The sequence below is a fragment of the Panthera onca genome, chromosome D1 (assembly GCF_046562875.1).
Source record: "Panthera onca isolate mPanOnc1 chromosome D1, mPanOnc1 haplotype 2, whole genome shotgun sequence".
NCBI classification, from domain to species: Eukaryota; Metazoa; Chordata; class Mammalia; order Carnivora; family Felidae; genus Panthera; species Panthera onca.
This window is the reverse complement of record NC_138348.1, coordinates 48,996,987-49,010,248: the sequence shown is the minus strand read 5'-3', so window position 1 is coordinate 49,010,248 and position 13,262 is coordinate 48,996,987. Positions and strand designations below refer to the sequence as shown.

Genomic DNA, 13,262 nt, shown 5'->3' with positions numbered 1-13,262 from the left:
TTTATCTAACTATGTGATCTTGAGGAAATGAACCTTGCTTTTCTGAGCCTCTTCATCTCTAAAAGAAAGGTATTTAATCAGTAGTTATTAATCAGGGACAAAAATGAGATTGAGCTACAGAACTTTTAAAAAATAACTCATTACTGGGGCGCCTGGGTGGCTCAGTCCGTTGAGCGTCCAGCTTCAGCTCAGGTCATGGTCTCGTGGTCCGTGGGTTCAAGCCCCACATTAGGCTCTGTGCTAATGGCTCAGAGCCTGGAGCCTGCTTCGGATTCTGTGTCTCCCTCTCTCTCTGCCCCTCCTGAACTCACGCTCTGTCTCTGTCTCTCTCTCAAAAATAAATAAACATTAAAAAAAAATTTTTTTTTCTTAAATTTTTTTTATGTTTATTTATTTTTGAGACAGAGAGAGACAGAGCATGAATGGGGGTAGGGTCAGAGAGAGGGAGACACAGAATCTGACACAGGCTCCAGGCTCTGAGCTGTCAGCACAGAGCCCGACGTGGGGCTCGAACTCACAGACCGCGAGATCATGACCTGAGCCGAAGTCGGCCGCTTAACCGACTGAGCCACCCAGGTGCCCCCCCCAAAATTTTTTTAATAATAAAATAATAACTCATGGCTGAGATCAGTTTCCAGAGATTTGATCAGTAGGTCTGAGATAGAACCTAGGAATTTTTTTTTTTTAATAATATTTTTAGAGGTTGTTTTTTTTTTTTTTTTTAATTCAGAAAAATACAAAGAAAAACCCCAAAATGACCAATGAACTTACTATATAGATAGCTGCTGTATACTTGGTTTTTTAAAAAAAGGTAATCATGTTTGCTTTTAGAAAATCCATTTGTGTATTGTCTTCAGTTTATTTCATCAGCGTTCTATAGTTTTCAGAGTATCGGTCTTTTACCTCCTTGGTTAGGTTTATTCCAGTATTTTATTCTTTTTGGTGCAATTCTAAATGTACCTGTTTTCTTAATTTCTCTTTGTGCTTCTTTGTTATTAATGTATATAGAAACACAACCAATCTGCATATTCATTTTGTATCCTGCTACTTTACTGAATTTACTTATTCTAATAGTTTACTGTGGAATCTTTAGGGTTTTCTGTGTATGGTATCATGTCATCTGCAAAAAGTGAAAGTTTAACTTCTTTCTAATATGGATGCCTTTTATTTCTTTGCTTGTCTGTTACCATACACAAAAGTAAACTCAAAGTGGATTAAAGACTTAAATGTGAGGCCTAAAACCATAAAATTCCTAGAAGAGAACATAGGCAGTGATTTCCTTGACTTTGGCCACAGCAACATTTTTTGTAGATGTGTCTCCTAAGGCCAGGGAAACAAAATAAAAAATAAACTGTTGGGACTACATTAAAATGAAAAGCTTGTGCACAGCAAAGGAAGCCATCAATAAAACAAAAAAGCAACTTACTGAATGGGAGAAGAATATGCAAATGATATATCCAATCAAGGGTTAATATCCAAAATATATAAAAAACTTACACAACTCAACACCAGAAAAACAAATAATCTGATTAAAAATGGTCAGAGGGAGGCGCCTGGGTGGCTCAGTCGGTTAAGCATCCGGCTTCGGCTCAGGTCATGATCTCGCGGTCTGTGGGTTCGAGCCCCGCGTCAGGCTCTGTGCTGACAGCTCAGAGCCTGGAGCCTGTTTCAGATTCTATGTGTCCCTCTTCCTCTGACCCTCCCCTGTTTATGCTCTCTCTCTCTCTCTCTCTGTCTCAAAAATAAATAAATGTTAAAAAAAAAAATTAAAAAAAAAAATGGTCAGAGGACTTGAAAACACTAATTTGAAAACATATATGCACCCCTGCGTTTATTACAGCATTATTTACAGTAGCCAAGATATGGAAGCAGCCCAAGTGTCCATTGATAGATGAATAAGGAAATTGTGAGATACATAAAATGGAATATTTTGCAGCCATAAAATAATGATTTCTTGCCACTTGTGACCACATGGATGGACCTAGAGGGGATTATGCCAAGTGGAATAAGTCAGAGAAAGACAAATACCATATGGTTTCACTTATATGTGGAATCTAAAAAACAAAACAAATAAATTAACAAACCAAAAGGAGAATCAGACTTATAAATGCAGAGAACAAAGAGATGGTTGCCAGAGGAGAAAGGTGTGTGGAGGGATGGGCAAAATGGGTGGAAGAGAGGGGAGATACAGGCTTCTAGTTATGGAAATGAATACATTGAGGGAATAAAAGGCATAGCACGGGGAATATAGTCAGTGGTATTATCATAGTGTTACATGGTGACAGATGGTAGCTACGCTGTGGTAAGCATGGCATAACATATAGAGATGTTCAGTCACTGTGATGTACACCTAAAACTAATGTAACATTGTGTGTCAACTATACTCAAGTAAAAAAAATATTACATTAAAAAAACGAGTCAAATTGTATGTATACTTGAAAAAAAAATCCAAATGGTGTAGAGGTAAAAATAAAAAGTGAAGGGACCACTACCCAATAGTAATCATTGGTAGAAATCTCTGGAGGTTTTTTGTTTGTGTTTTAAATCTTCCTGGCAATTCTGAGGTGTCTCATGGTTCCCTAAAGATCCCTCCGTTGCCATACTTTTTTGATTAATTCCTTTCTTGAAAGAGAACATACTTTAAAAAATTCTTCAAGTTGCTTTCATTTTATCCTTCCTCAAGAGTATAAATTATTTACATCCTAAGAGAGAAATTTACCCACATCAAATAACAAAAGTTCTGTCTGCTGTGTGCATCAGGACTTTATAATAAATGGAATTTTAAGTCCTGAACTAGGCAGTAAAATGACCAGTTATTCTCAAACCTGCCAGGTCTCTCCCTCTCTGACTACAGAGCTCTGCCAGTTCGTTACTGCTGGGTTACTGCATCCTGAACACTGGGGGATTAGTAGAGTGAACTCTAGAGCTAATCTGCTTCAAGTCCTATTTCCCAGCCTTGGACCTTGGTCAAGTTACATTACTTAACTACCCTGAGCCTCATTTTTCTTATTTGTAAATCACAGGAAATATTTAATTCATTGGATAGTCTTGGAGGACCAGTAAGACAGCTCATGCAAAACACCCACCACAGCGCATCACATAAAGCACCTCCTCAATAAATGGTAGTTAACCTCTTGTATTATCGAAGTCACTTTGGAATTCAGTCTCAGATCCAGCCCTTTATTTACCAGTGGGATTTGCACCTTCTCAGAACTCTAAGATGCTAAAGCTAGAAGGGACTTAGCACTGTCTTCTTGTACAGCAGTTTTCAAGCTCTGATTTTTGCGGGGGTGGGATCCTAGGGTTTCTTTGAGGTCCCTCAGGGACTAGCAGAGCTACCCATGCCTGCCTGGGCCAGCAGAAGCAGGAATGTCTTTATCTTTTTGCACAGTAGACTGCTGTGTAAGATTTCATCTGGTAAAGGAATTTTTAAAATGTTTAAAAAAAAAAAAATCACTGATTTAGTACAATGTGTTCTCTATACAGACAGGCAAACAAGCCATACATGACTTGCTCCAGGTCACGCAGTGAATTTATGGCAGAGCTAAGGTTATCTCTTAATTCTCAGAACGTACATTAAGCAAGATAGTAATAAAGTCATTTTCTGTAGATGGTTTTAGAAGATGGTTAGTATTTCACTGGTGTTAGCTTCTCTGTTGCCTTTGAGACATTTCCCTCATGGTAATATATCAGGTGTTTTTTTTTTCACAAAGACTATATACATCCTTTACTGAAATAACCAATAGAGCCCTGAAATACCTGTTATAGCATTAGCCTATTAATTTAGCTTTTGAAATTTGGATTCTGTCCGTCTTCACCGTTAAAATAGCTGCAGAATCATCTATTGCTTTGAATTCCATGGTCATTGTCCTAGGCTGGTTTTCATCACTTTTTCCTTCCATATTCATGATCATACAAGCTTCTTTTACTCTCCTTGCCTCTTTTGTCTTTCACTGTTTCACACCATTACCAGAGTTCTCTTTCTAAAACACAGAGCTGATCTTGGTCAATCCTTTACTTTAAAAATGTTAATGCCTGGGGCAACTGGCTGGCTCAGTCAGAGAAATGCGTCGCTCCTGATCTCTGGGTCATGGGTTTTGGGTTCAGGCCCTGCACTGGGTGTGAGAGTACTTAAATAAGTAAACTTAAAGAAAACTTTTTCTTTTTTTTTTAACTTGTTTTATTTTTTATTTTTTTAAATTTATATCCAAATTAGTTAGCATATAGTGCAACAATGATTTCAGGAGTAGATTCCTTAATGCTCCTTACCCATTTAACCCATCCCCCCTCCCACAACCCCTCCTGTAACCCTCAGTTTGTTCTCCATATTTATGAGTCTCTTCTGTTTTTCCCCTCCCTGTTTTTATATTATTTTTGTTTCCCTTCCCTTATGTTCATCTGTTTTGTCTCTTAAAGTCCTCATATGAGTGAAGTCATATGATTTTGTCTTTCTCTGACTGCCTAATTTCACTTAGCATGATACCCTCCAGTTCCATGCACGTAGTTGCAAATGGCAAGGTTTCATTCTTTTTGATTGCCAAGGAGTACTCCATTGTATATATATACCACATCTTCTTTATCCATTCATCCATCGATGGACATTTGGGCTCTTTCCATACTTTGGCTATTGTTGATAGTTCTGCTATAAACATGGGGGTGCATGTGTCCCTTCTAAACAGCACACCTGTATCCCTTGGATAAATGCCTAGTAGTGCAATTGCTGGGTTGTATGGTAGTTCTATTTTTAGTTTTTTGAGGAACCTCCATACTGTTTTCCAGAATGGCTGCACCAGCTTGCATTCCCATTAAAGAAAACTCTTAATGCCTGCCTTTGCTTTCATTATCGAGGTTTACTCTTCAGAATGGCATCTAAAGCTCTTCCCAAATGTGGTCCTAATCTTCCCTTTTTCCTGTTATTCATTCTGTCATATAGACATGACAGTCTCATAGTAAGTTTCCGCTTCCTCCAGGCACCCTTCCATACTTTTGGTCATACTCTCCCTTCTGTCTGGACTGCTCACCTCCACCCCTTGTTTTCACTTCGAGACGGCTCGCCCTAACCTACAGCTCTGTCACCCCAGGGCCTGCAGAGTAGAAAGTCAGTCTTCCATTTTTATGGTATCTTAATTTCTAAAATAGGTGGCTGTCTTTAAAAAGCTTCTAAAATCAGTACAATTGTTTGAAGTCTCGTGGTGTTGAGTCCCAGAAAAATGATCTTCTACTGAATAAAGGTTACGGAGTAGGATCATATGGATTGTAATGTCTCCCGCAGGGGACCCCAATGTCATAAGCCTCTCTTTTTCATTGCTTTGAAATGCTTTTGAAATTGAAAGTGCTCTTTACATTGTTTTTAGGGCACATGTCCTAAATAATATATAATATATCTATCTAGATAGATAGATAGATCCCTTGAGCACATCATGGAATACCTGCATACAATGGAGATGCTACTTGGGTTGATTTTTCTAGAATGGGAATAGATCTGTGAGCTCTAGCTATGCCCCCTTCTGGATCTCCTTTTGATTTCTTCCACAGCCGCTGACTTCAGTCACAGAACAGAATTAACCTAGCTGGCTCAACATGATAGAATCTTTGTAAAATGATGATCTGAATCTGGAAACGCACATTGCAGTTTTATCTTTTTTATTCTGAAAATAATAATTTCATCTATTTTATTTCCGTGTAAATAATTTCAGTCGTACTTTTTGTTTCATCTAGATTGTCTTACAAGGACATGCAACAAGAGTAACTGCTAAGTCTCAGCAGAGTGGAGAGAAGGCATTTCGATGTGAATATGATGGATGTGGGAAATTATATACAACGGCTCATCATCTTAAGGTATATATAAAGGAAATGCTGTATTTAGTTATGACAGTACCTAGGACATTAAATGCCAACATGATATAGTTGTAGTATTCAAATGCCATTGTTTTCCCTCACTTACCAAGATATAGACACACGCTCATGCTCTTACACAGATCACGTGAAGCCATACGCAGATTTCAGAAACTCTCAACTCTGAGCGCTTGGATTATGTGTTCTTCATCTCTGTCTCCCTAATGTCCAAAATACCACCAGGCACATGGTAGATACTCTATATATTTGAATATATTTTTGTCAAATGGGAAATTTATATAATTTTATGAGAGATGTATGTGTAATCATTCTGTTAACAGTGATTTGCTGAAATCTAGCAGAAGTTGGTGTTAATGTGTTTCATGTTTCAAATATATAGGCCAGGTATTTTGCTTGCAGCTAAACACAACATACCACAACTCCATAGCTAACATTTATTGAATAACTTAGTGTGTCAGGAAGCAGAAGTCTTGCTTTTAGCAAGGCTAAAAACATTTAGCATATTTGGAGTCGCAGCCCTAGAGCCCATCTCCATTACTTATTGCTGTGTCACCATGACATGTTACTTAGCATCTTAGTACCTTTTTCCTTATGGTAAAAGTACCTTCCTCACACAGTGCTTGTGAGAAATAAATAAGTAGATACTGTATACATACCAGTACTGAAAAGAATGACCTGGTGCATGGTAAAGATTCAGTAGATGTTGGCCATTGTCATGATCATTCGTCACAGCAGCCCTCTACACTAGATATAGTTATGTCTTGGCTTTACAGAAAGGACTTTGAGGCTTAGAGAAGGCAAACACCTCATGGTGAAGCCTTGCCTCCTGGCAAGGCCCCTGTAGCAGCAGCCGCCACACTCTTAACCTTACATTGCGTGGCCTCTGTCTATGCTCTGATCCTAGCTCTCGCTATGTATATGTTCCATACAGACACCTTTGACCACTGTAGGAAAACTCAGACCTCTAATGCTCCTGTTCCTTATTTAAAATGAGTACTTCTTGGGGTGCCTGAGTGGCTCAGTCGGTTACGTGTCCGACTTCAGCTCAGGTCATGATCTCATGGTTCGTGGGTTCGGGTCCCACGTTGGACTTTGTGCTGACAGCTCAGAGCCTGGAGCCTGCTTTGGATTCTGTGTCTCCCTCTGTCTCTGCTCCTCCCCGGCTCATGCTCGCTTGCTTGCTCTCTCTCTCTCTCTCTCTCTCAAAAATAAACATTAAAAAAAAATTACAATGCATCCTTCATAACATATAGCATTTAGCATATTGAGAACTGTTGGGCTACAGTTTTTGAGAAAGGTTGTCTTTTGTTTTTCCAAAAAAACCCATACAAACAACAAAATACAGTTCACCCTTGAACAACACAGTTTTGAACTGTGCATATCCACTTATATGTGAATTTTTTTAATAAATACAGTACAGCACTGTAAATGTATTTTCTTTTATTATCTTAACGTTTTCTGTAGTTTACTATATTGTAAGAATATAACATACGAAATAATGTGTTAATCGACTTTCTGTTAATCAGCTTCTGCTCAATAGTAGGCTGTTGGTAGTTAAGTTTTTTTTGGGGGGGTCAGGAGTTCTATGCTGGTTTTTCACTGCACAGGAGGTCAGCGGTGGGGGGTGGTCAGCATCCCTAACCCCTGCATGTTCAAAGGTCAGCTGTAATTCAACAGAGGGAAAAAAAAACCAGGTCTATGTTGAGACCATCTACCTGAGGAATTGCCTAAAGGAAGTAGAATCATGCCTGTATTTTCATGACAGGTCCATGAGAGGTCACACACAGGAGACCGGCCTTATCAGTGTGAGCACCTAGGCTGTGGGAAAGCATTTGCAACAGGTAAAAACATGAATTTTCTTTGTTTCCTGGTCTTTCTTAGGGGGCAAACAGAGACAGGCCAGCTGTAGGAACTGATCCCTTGCCTTTGTCTGAATCTGTGGATGCACAGTGACCAGTTTTTCAGTCTCTCCCTTAACTTCCTCTTCTCCTGCTTGTTCTATTCTCTCTCTCTGTTCTCACTTTTCTCCTCAGGCCTATTTCTGCCTACTGCATTTGGTGTTTCACTCCACACTCAGCTTTCTTTTAGCAAAAAAGTAAAAGCTGAGCATTAGAAGCTGACACAGACTTTAACGTTAGGATAGACCTGAGGGAACCATGGGCAACTAGGACTTAGCAGGGGTTGGGGCCTGGCCTCCTGACTTCTACCTTAGTCCTCATTTAATGTCTTGATTCCATTTCAAGCTTTTGGGGTATGAGTTGTGAACGTCTAATAAGATTGGAGCCGTTTAAAAAAAGAAACACATAGAACCTCTTCTAGACAGAGATGAAAGTATTGCATTTCCAGCAGGACAGTCCTTAGCTGTTACACTCTTACACGTTGTTAATGGTTGTTCTGTTGTGTTTGCCTAGTATTATATCCTTGGTGTTTACTATATTTTTCAATAGTTTAATCTCAGTGGGCATGCTTAGAGGGGTCTCATATAATTAAATTTCTTTACGTTTTTCTTAAAGGTTATGGATTAAAAAGTCATGTCAGAACTCATACAGGAGAAAAGCCATATCGGTGTTCAGAAGATAATTGTACTAAGTCTTTCAAAACTTCAGGAGATCTACAGAAACATATAAGAACTCATACAGGTACTGGTATAAACAAATAACTGTATGTAGGCCAGGACTTTTTTTTTTTTTTTTTCAGGTCAGGAATTAATCTGCAGGGAGGGGACTTGGGGAAGGAGTCTCTGGACATTTCAGAGTTAGCTTCAAGGACTTCTCTTAAACTCCAGAAATTCTTTCCAGGAAGAGGGCTCATATTTTTTTTTAGAATCTCAAAGGGGTCCATATCCCAAAAAAAGGTGAACAATGGTCATAGACAACCAGCCCATTCAGTTTGCAGGTATTATCTGAGCAGCAGGCTTATTTACCTAGGATTGCATGTCTGTGTACTAGCCCAACTGAGACCAGAACCTAAGGCACCCAGTTCCTTCTCAATTCAGCGTTGTTTCTCCTATATTAAGCTATTGCTTAAGAAAATGAACTCCTAACAGCCCCACAGAAAGAAAGGCTTGTTACTTCCTTGTGATCATATCTCGTTCCCTTTAAACTTCCTTCTCTCCTTTTCCTAAAGGGTACTTTGTTTATATTTCCCCTTCCCTCCCTTTCTTGTACTTGATTATTTGTAGAATTGGAAAACCAATTATAAAGGTAATTATTTGCTTTGGATGAGAGCTGGAAAGATTCCAGAAACTGTTGATAAGAGGTACTGTTACAAGCTATTGATTAAGCATATTATATATAGCTTAATAATTTAGTTTGAAATTTTACTACAGATGGTTTAAACATAGTGTGATAACTTTGTCCCCAGGTGCTACTAAGTATTCTGAAATAGTTTAGCAAATTTCCATGGAGGATTTGTCCATTCATTAAAGTTTAACTTTTAGCTCAAATTTGATCCCAGATACGCTTTGCTTTTTAATGTTCAGGGGGCACCCGGATGGCTCAGTCACTTAAGCATCCAACTCTTGATTTCAGCTCAAGTCATGATCTCACAGTTTGTGAGTTCGAACCCCACATCAGGCTCTGTGCTGACAGTGTGGAGCCTGCTTGGGATTCATATTCTCTCTCTCTCTCTCTCTCTCTCTCTCTGCTCTTTCCCTGCTCACAGGCTTGCTTGTGCTCTCTCTCTCTCAAAATAAATAAATAAACTTAAAAAAAAATACATGACTATACAGTGTTTACAAACAAAGCTGTAGGTCTCTGCTTCTATTTCATTCATGTACTTATTTTTATCCATTGTATCAGAAGCATGTTTTTCCAAATTCCTGCAGATTCTATTTGGATTTACCGTATAATGCCAACTTGTTATGTAAAAGTTATATAAAACCATAATCTAGTTCTATTAATATTTGGTCAAAACATTGAAATTGTGATTCCTTTGATAGTATGCATTTAGCAAACTACATATTTGTGTATCAGTTTTTAAATCGTAAGTATTTTCATTGGTAAAAAGTTGGGTTGTGTAAGGGGGCTTTAGGGATGACTTTTACAAACAAGTGATTTCAGTGCAAAAATAAAGCAAGGTCCTATAGAGTCAGAGGAGTAGTGTAGTAGTGTATATATCACCATGGGAATTGTTAGAACTCTTGATTCCTTATCATCCCAACACGGCAGAGCCGGGAAAAGGTTAAGGTTGTCTAGATCCAGACAGGAGAAGGGACTTACCCAAGACAAAGTACTTACTTTAAGTTAACATATTGAAAGAAAACTTTCTCTAAAGAAAGGATCAGAGATTCCTGCTCCTTTTTAAATGATTTCATATTTGAGGGCAGAAATCTTTTGGAGTGTTTTTTTTACCAGCAGGAAAATCTTAATTTTACTTGACCAAAAGAAAAATAACACACTTTTATATGTGCGGGTAAATATCTATATCTATTTATCTATCTATACACAGAGATTTTTATATATCACAAGAGTTGTTGCTTAATTCGAACTCATTCTATAAAAGCATCAAAAGCAAGGCTATTGTTTCATGCTTGACAGTTTAGAGGCCCTTTGGGTTCTGAGGTTGTATAAAGCAGGTATGAAGAAAAGAAATATAATTGGCAGGATAGACTTTTTCATAAGCTTAGTTTATGAGAATAGTAATAGTAATATATTCAGCAAGTATATGTGATGCATATTATGTGCTAGACACTGGATTTTTAAAAAACATACATTTTTCTTTGAAGTATTACATAATAAATAAAATAGGAGATAAGCTTTTGGGGATTCTGGTGTTTTTCTAACATAATTCTTATTCCTAACTTTTTTTTTTCTTTAAATTTTTTTTATGTTTATTTGTTTTTGACACGGAGAGAAACAGAGCATGAATGGGGGGAGGGGAAAAGAGAGAGGGAGACACAGAATCTGAAGGAGGATCCAGGCTCTGAGCTGTCAGCACAGAGCCCGAGACAGGGCTCGAACCCACAAACCGTGAGATCATGACCTGAGCCGAGTCGGACACTTAACCAACTGAGCCACCCAGGCACCCCTAACTCTGTTTTTCTTTTGTATTTCTTTATGATATTTCTTTCTCTGCCTTTCTCAGCTCATTTTTAATATGCCCATCTGGATGATTCCTTCTTGGAAAGTTGTGCAATGATAAGTTTTGAATAATATTCAGATTCTCCTATATAAATTTAAGCTGGGAGTAGAAGATGCTATTCATAGGGGAAAAAAACCTGAAAGGGAAGTGCAGAAGGACTCTATGAGTATGATCCTAGGCAGAATTGAAGGATAAGACATTTCAATTTTCTATGTATTTTTGCACTATTCAATTTATTCCTTTTTGTATTTTCAGGAGAAAGGCCCTTTAAATGTCCCTTTGAAGGCTGCGGTCGGTCTTTTACAACATCAAATATCAGAAAAGTGCATATTAGGACACACACAGGAGAAAGACCTTATTATTGCACAGAACCAGGATGTGGGAGGGCATTTGCCAGTGCAACCAATTATAAAAATCATGTGAGGATACACACAGGTAACAGTTTTTGATTTCTTTGCCTTCCATCTTTCTTCCATAAACCCATTTCCAAGTAATTCCTTCCTTCTCTCCTTCCTACCACTTGGCATGGTGGGGAGGGATTAAGCAACTTAAAAAAACTTCACATTAGCATGTATACATTCATTTAGTCAGCAGACTGAGCATCTGTTGTGTGTTCCCCTGCCAGGCATCAGAGGTACAGAGACAGATAAGACATAGTCCAGAGCAGTAGAACTGGGGAGAGATGGCAGATAGTTAATTGCTACAGAGTGCAGTTTCTCCCATTGCGTGGACAAGATGTTACGGGAGTAGAGAGGGGGAGCAGCCGTCTCTGTGGGAATGGAGAAGTATTCAAGGAAGGCTTTCCCAGGGGAAATGGACTTTTAGACTGAGTCCATCACCATGTTTCCTACATTATTAAAGTGTTCTCTAAGAAAACGGAAAAGACTGTGAAAACCCAGAGGCCTGGAAAAGAAAACCATAGATTAGAAGAAAAATGATATTTTGCTACTATAATTTGTATTCCTTTTATGTCTTTAAGAGATTTGATTTTTACGTGTTTGTGGTGTAGAAGGAAAACAGAATTCCTGTCTGATACTTACTGTATCATTGTGTGTTACACACAGACATATACCCACTACTGAGTTCATTGACTGTTAAATAATTAGATAATTGGGGTTTTTTTAAGTTTATTTTTTTATTTTAGAGAGAGAGAGAGAGAGAGAGCACGAGTGAGGGAGAGCCAGAGAGAGACAGAGAGAATCCCAAACAAGCTACGCACTGTCAGCAAAGAGCCTGACAAAGGGCCCGAACCCACAAACCGTGAGATCATGACCTGAGCCAAAATCAAATCACTTAACCAACTGAGCCACCCAGGCACCCCTAGATAATTGGTATTTTATCTATATTATCTTAATATTATGTAAACATTCCTAGTGGATTATAACACAGGTGCTTAAGGGCCTTTTTATGATATTTGGGGAAATTGGCTGGGATTTTTAGATGGGCTGAGAAAACATTATTTTACCCATTTAAAGCAAATGGAATATAGACTCATTACCTGAAAGTTTGCTGTTCACCTGTTTAATGGGCAAATTAGATTCCAATAAGAGGGATGCTCACATTAAGTTTAGCTATACTGATCTTTGGGACATTTAAGAAGAGCAGTGCTTTTATTTTTAATTAATTTTTTTTTAATGTTTATTTTTGAGAGAGAGAGAGAGAGAGCATGCATACAAGAGCAGAGGAAGGGCAGAGAGTGAGGGGGACAGAGAATCTGAAACAGGCTCCATACTGACAGCAGAGAGCCCAGTGTGGGGCTTGAACTCATGAACTGTGCCAAAGTCTAATGCTTAACTGACTGGCTCCCCGAGCAGTGTTCTTAAATGTGGCTGCCTGTTGAATTCGCTTTCTAAAAATAGAATTCTCCATATTCTATCTGCACAGTGCTGACATAATTTTACTGGGATGAGGCCCAGGCATCAGTTTATATTTTTAAAAACCCAGGTCTTTCATATGTGTACATGATTGAGAATTGTTGAAGTAGAGAGGTGCAGTAGGCAGTTAGAAATGTTGGTCTGACCCAAGAGGTAGAAAAGATTGACTAGTGATCATCAGGTAGATGATAATAGTAAATGCCCGCATTATGCAGTAAGTGGAGTACAAAGATTCAGCCATGTAAAATTCAATCCACTCTTGCAAGGTTGGTTAGATGACCCAGTTGAGGCTATGCAGATAACCAGTAGGGAGCTCCAAAGTGCAATTCAAATCATTTACATCTTGACTGTGGTTTGGTGCCACCTAGTGGCGGTTTCTGCTCCAGCCTAAATATCAATGGGACTGGTTTTCTGTTGGAATTGCCTGCCCTTTCCGTGCCTGGGCTTGCC

At 38.6% G+C, this 13,262-nt stretch overlaps 1 protein-coding gene across 5 annotated transcripts in view; it reads left to right on the top strand.

Annotated features, from left to right (window-relative positions):
* Nucleotides 1–13,262, top strand: part of ZNF143 (zinc finger protein 143) — a 55,754-nt gene that overhangs the window by 26,493 nt on the left and 15,999 nt on the right. For all 5 annotated transcript variants that reach the window (XM_078433198.1, XM_078433199.1, XM_078433197.2 and 2 more), the window contains 4 exons: nucleotides 5,719–5,838; nucleotides 7,622–7,697; nucleotides 8,370–8,495; nucleotides 11,194–11,373. In XM_078433198.1, coding sequence (XP_078289324.1) covers nucleotides 5,719–5,838; nucleotides 7,622–7,697; nucleotides 8,370–8,495; nucleotides 11,194–11,373 — 502 coding nt within the window. The remainder of the gene's footprint in view (nucleotides 1–5,718; nucleotides 5,839–7,621; nucleotides 7,698–8,369; nucleotides 8,496–11,193; nucleotides 11,374–13,262) is intronic.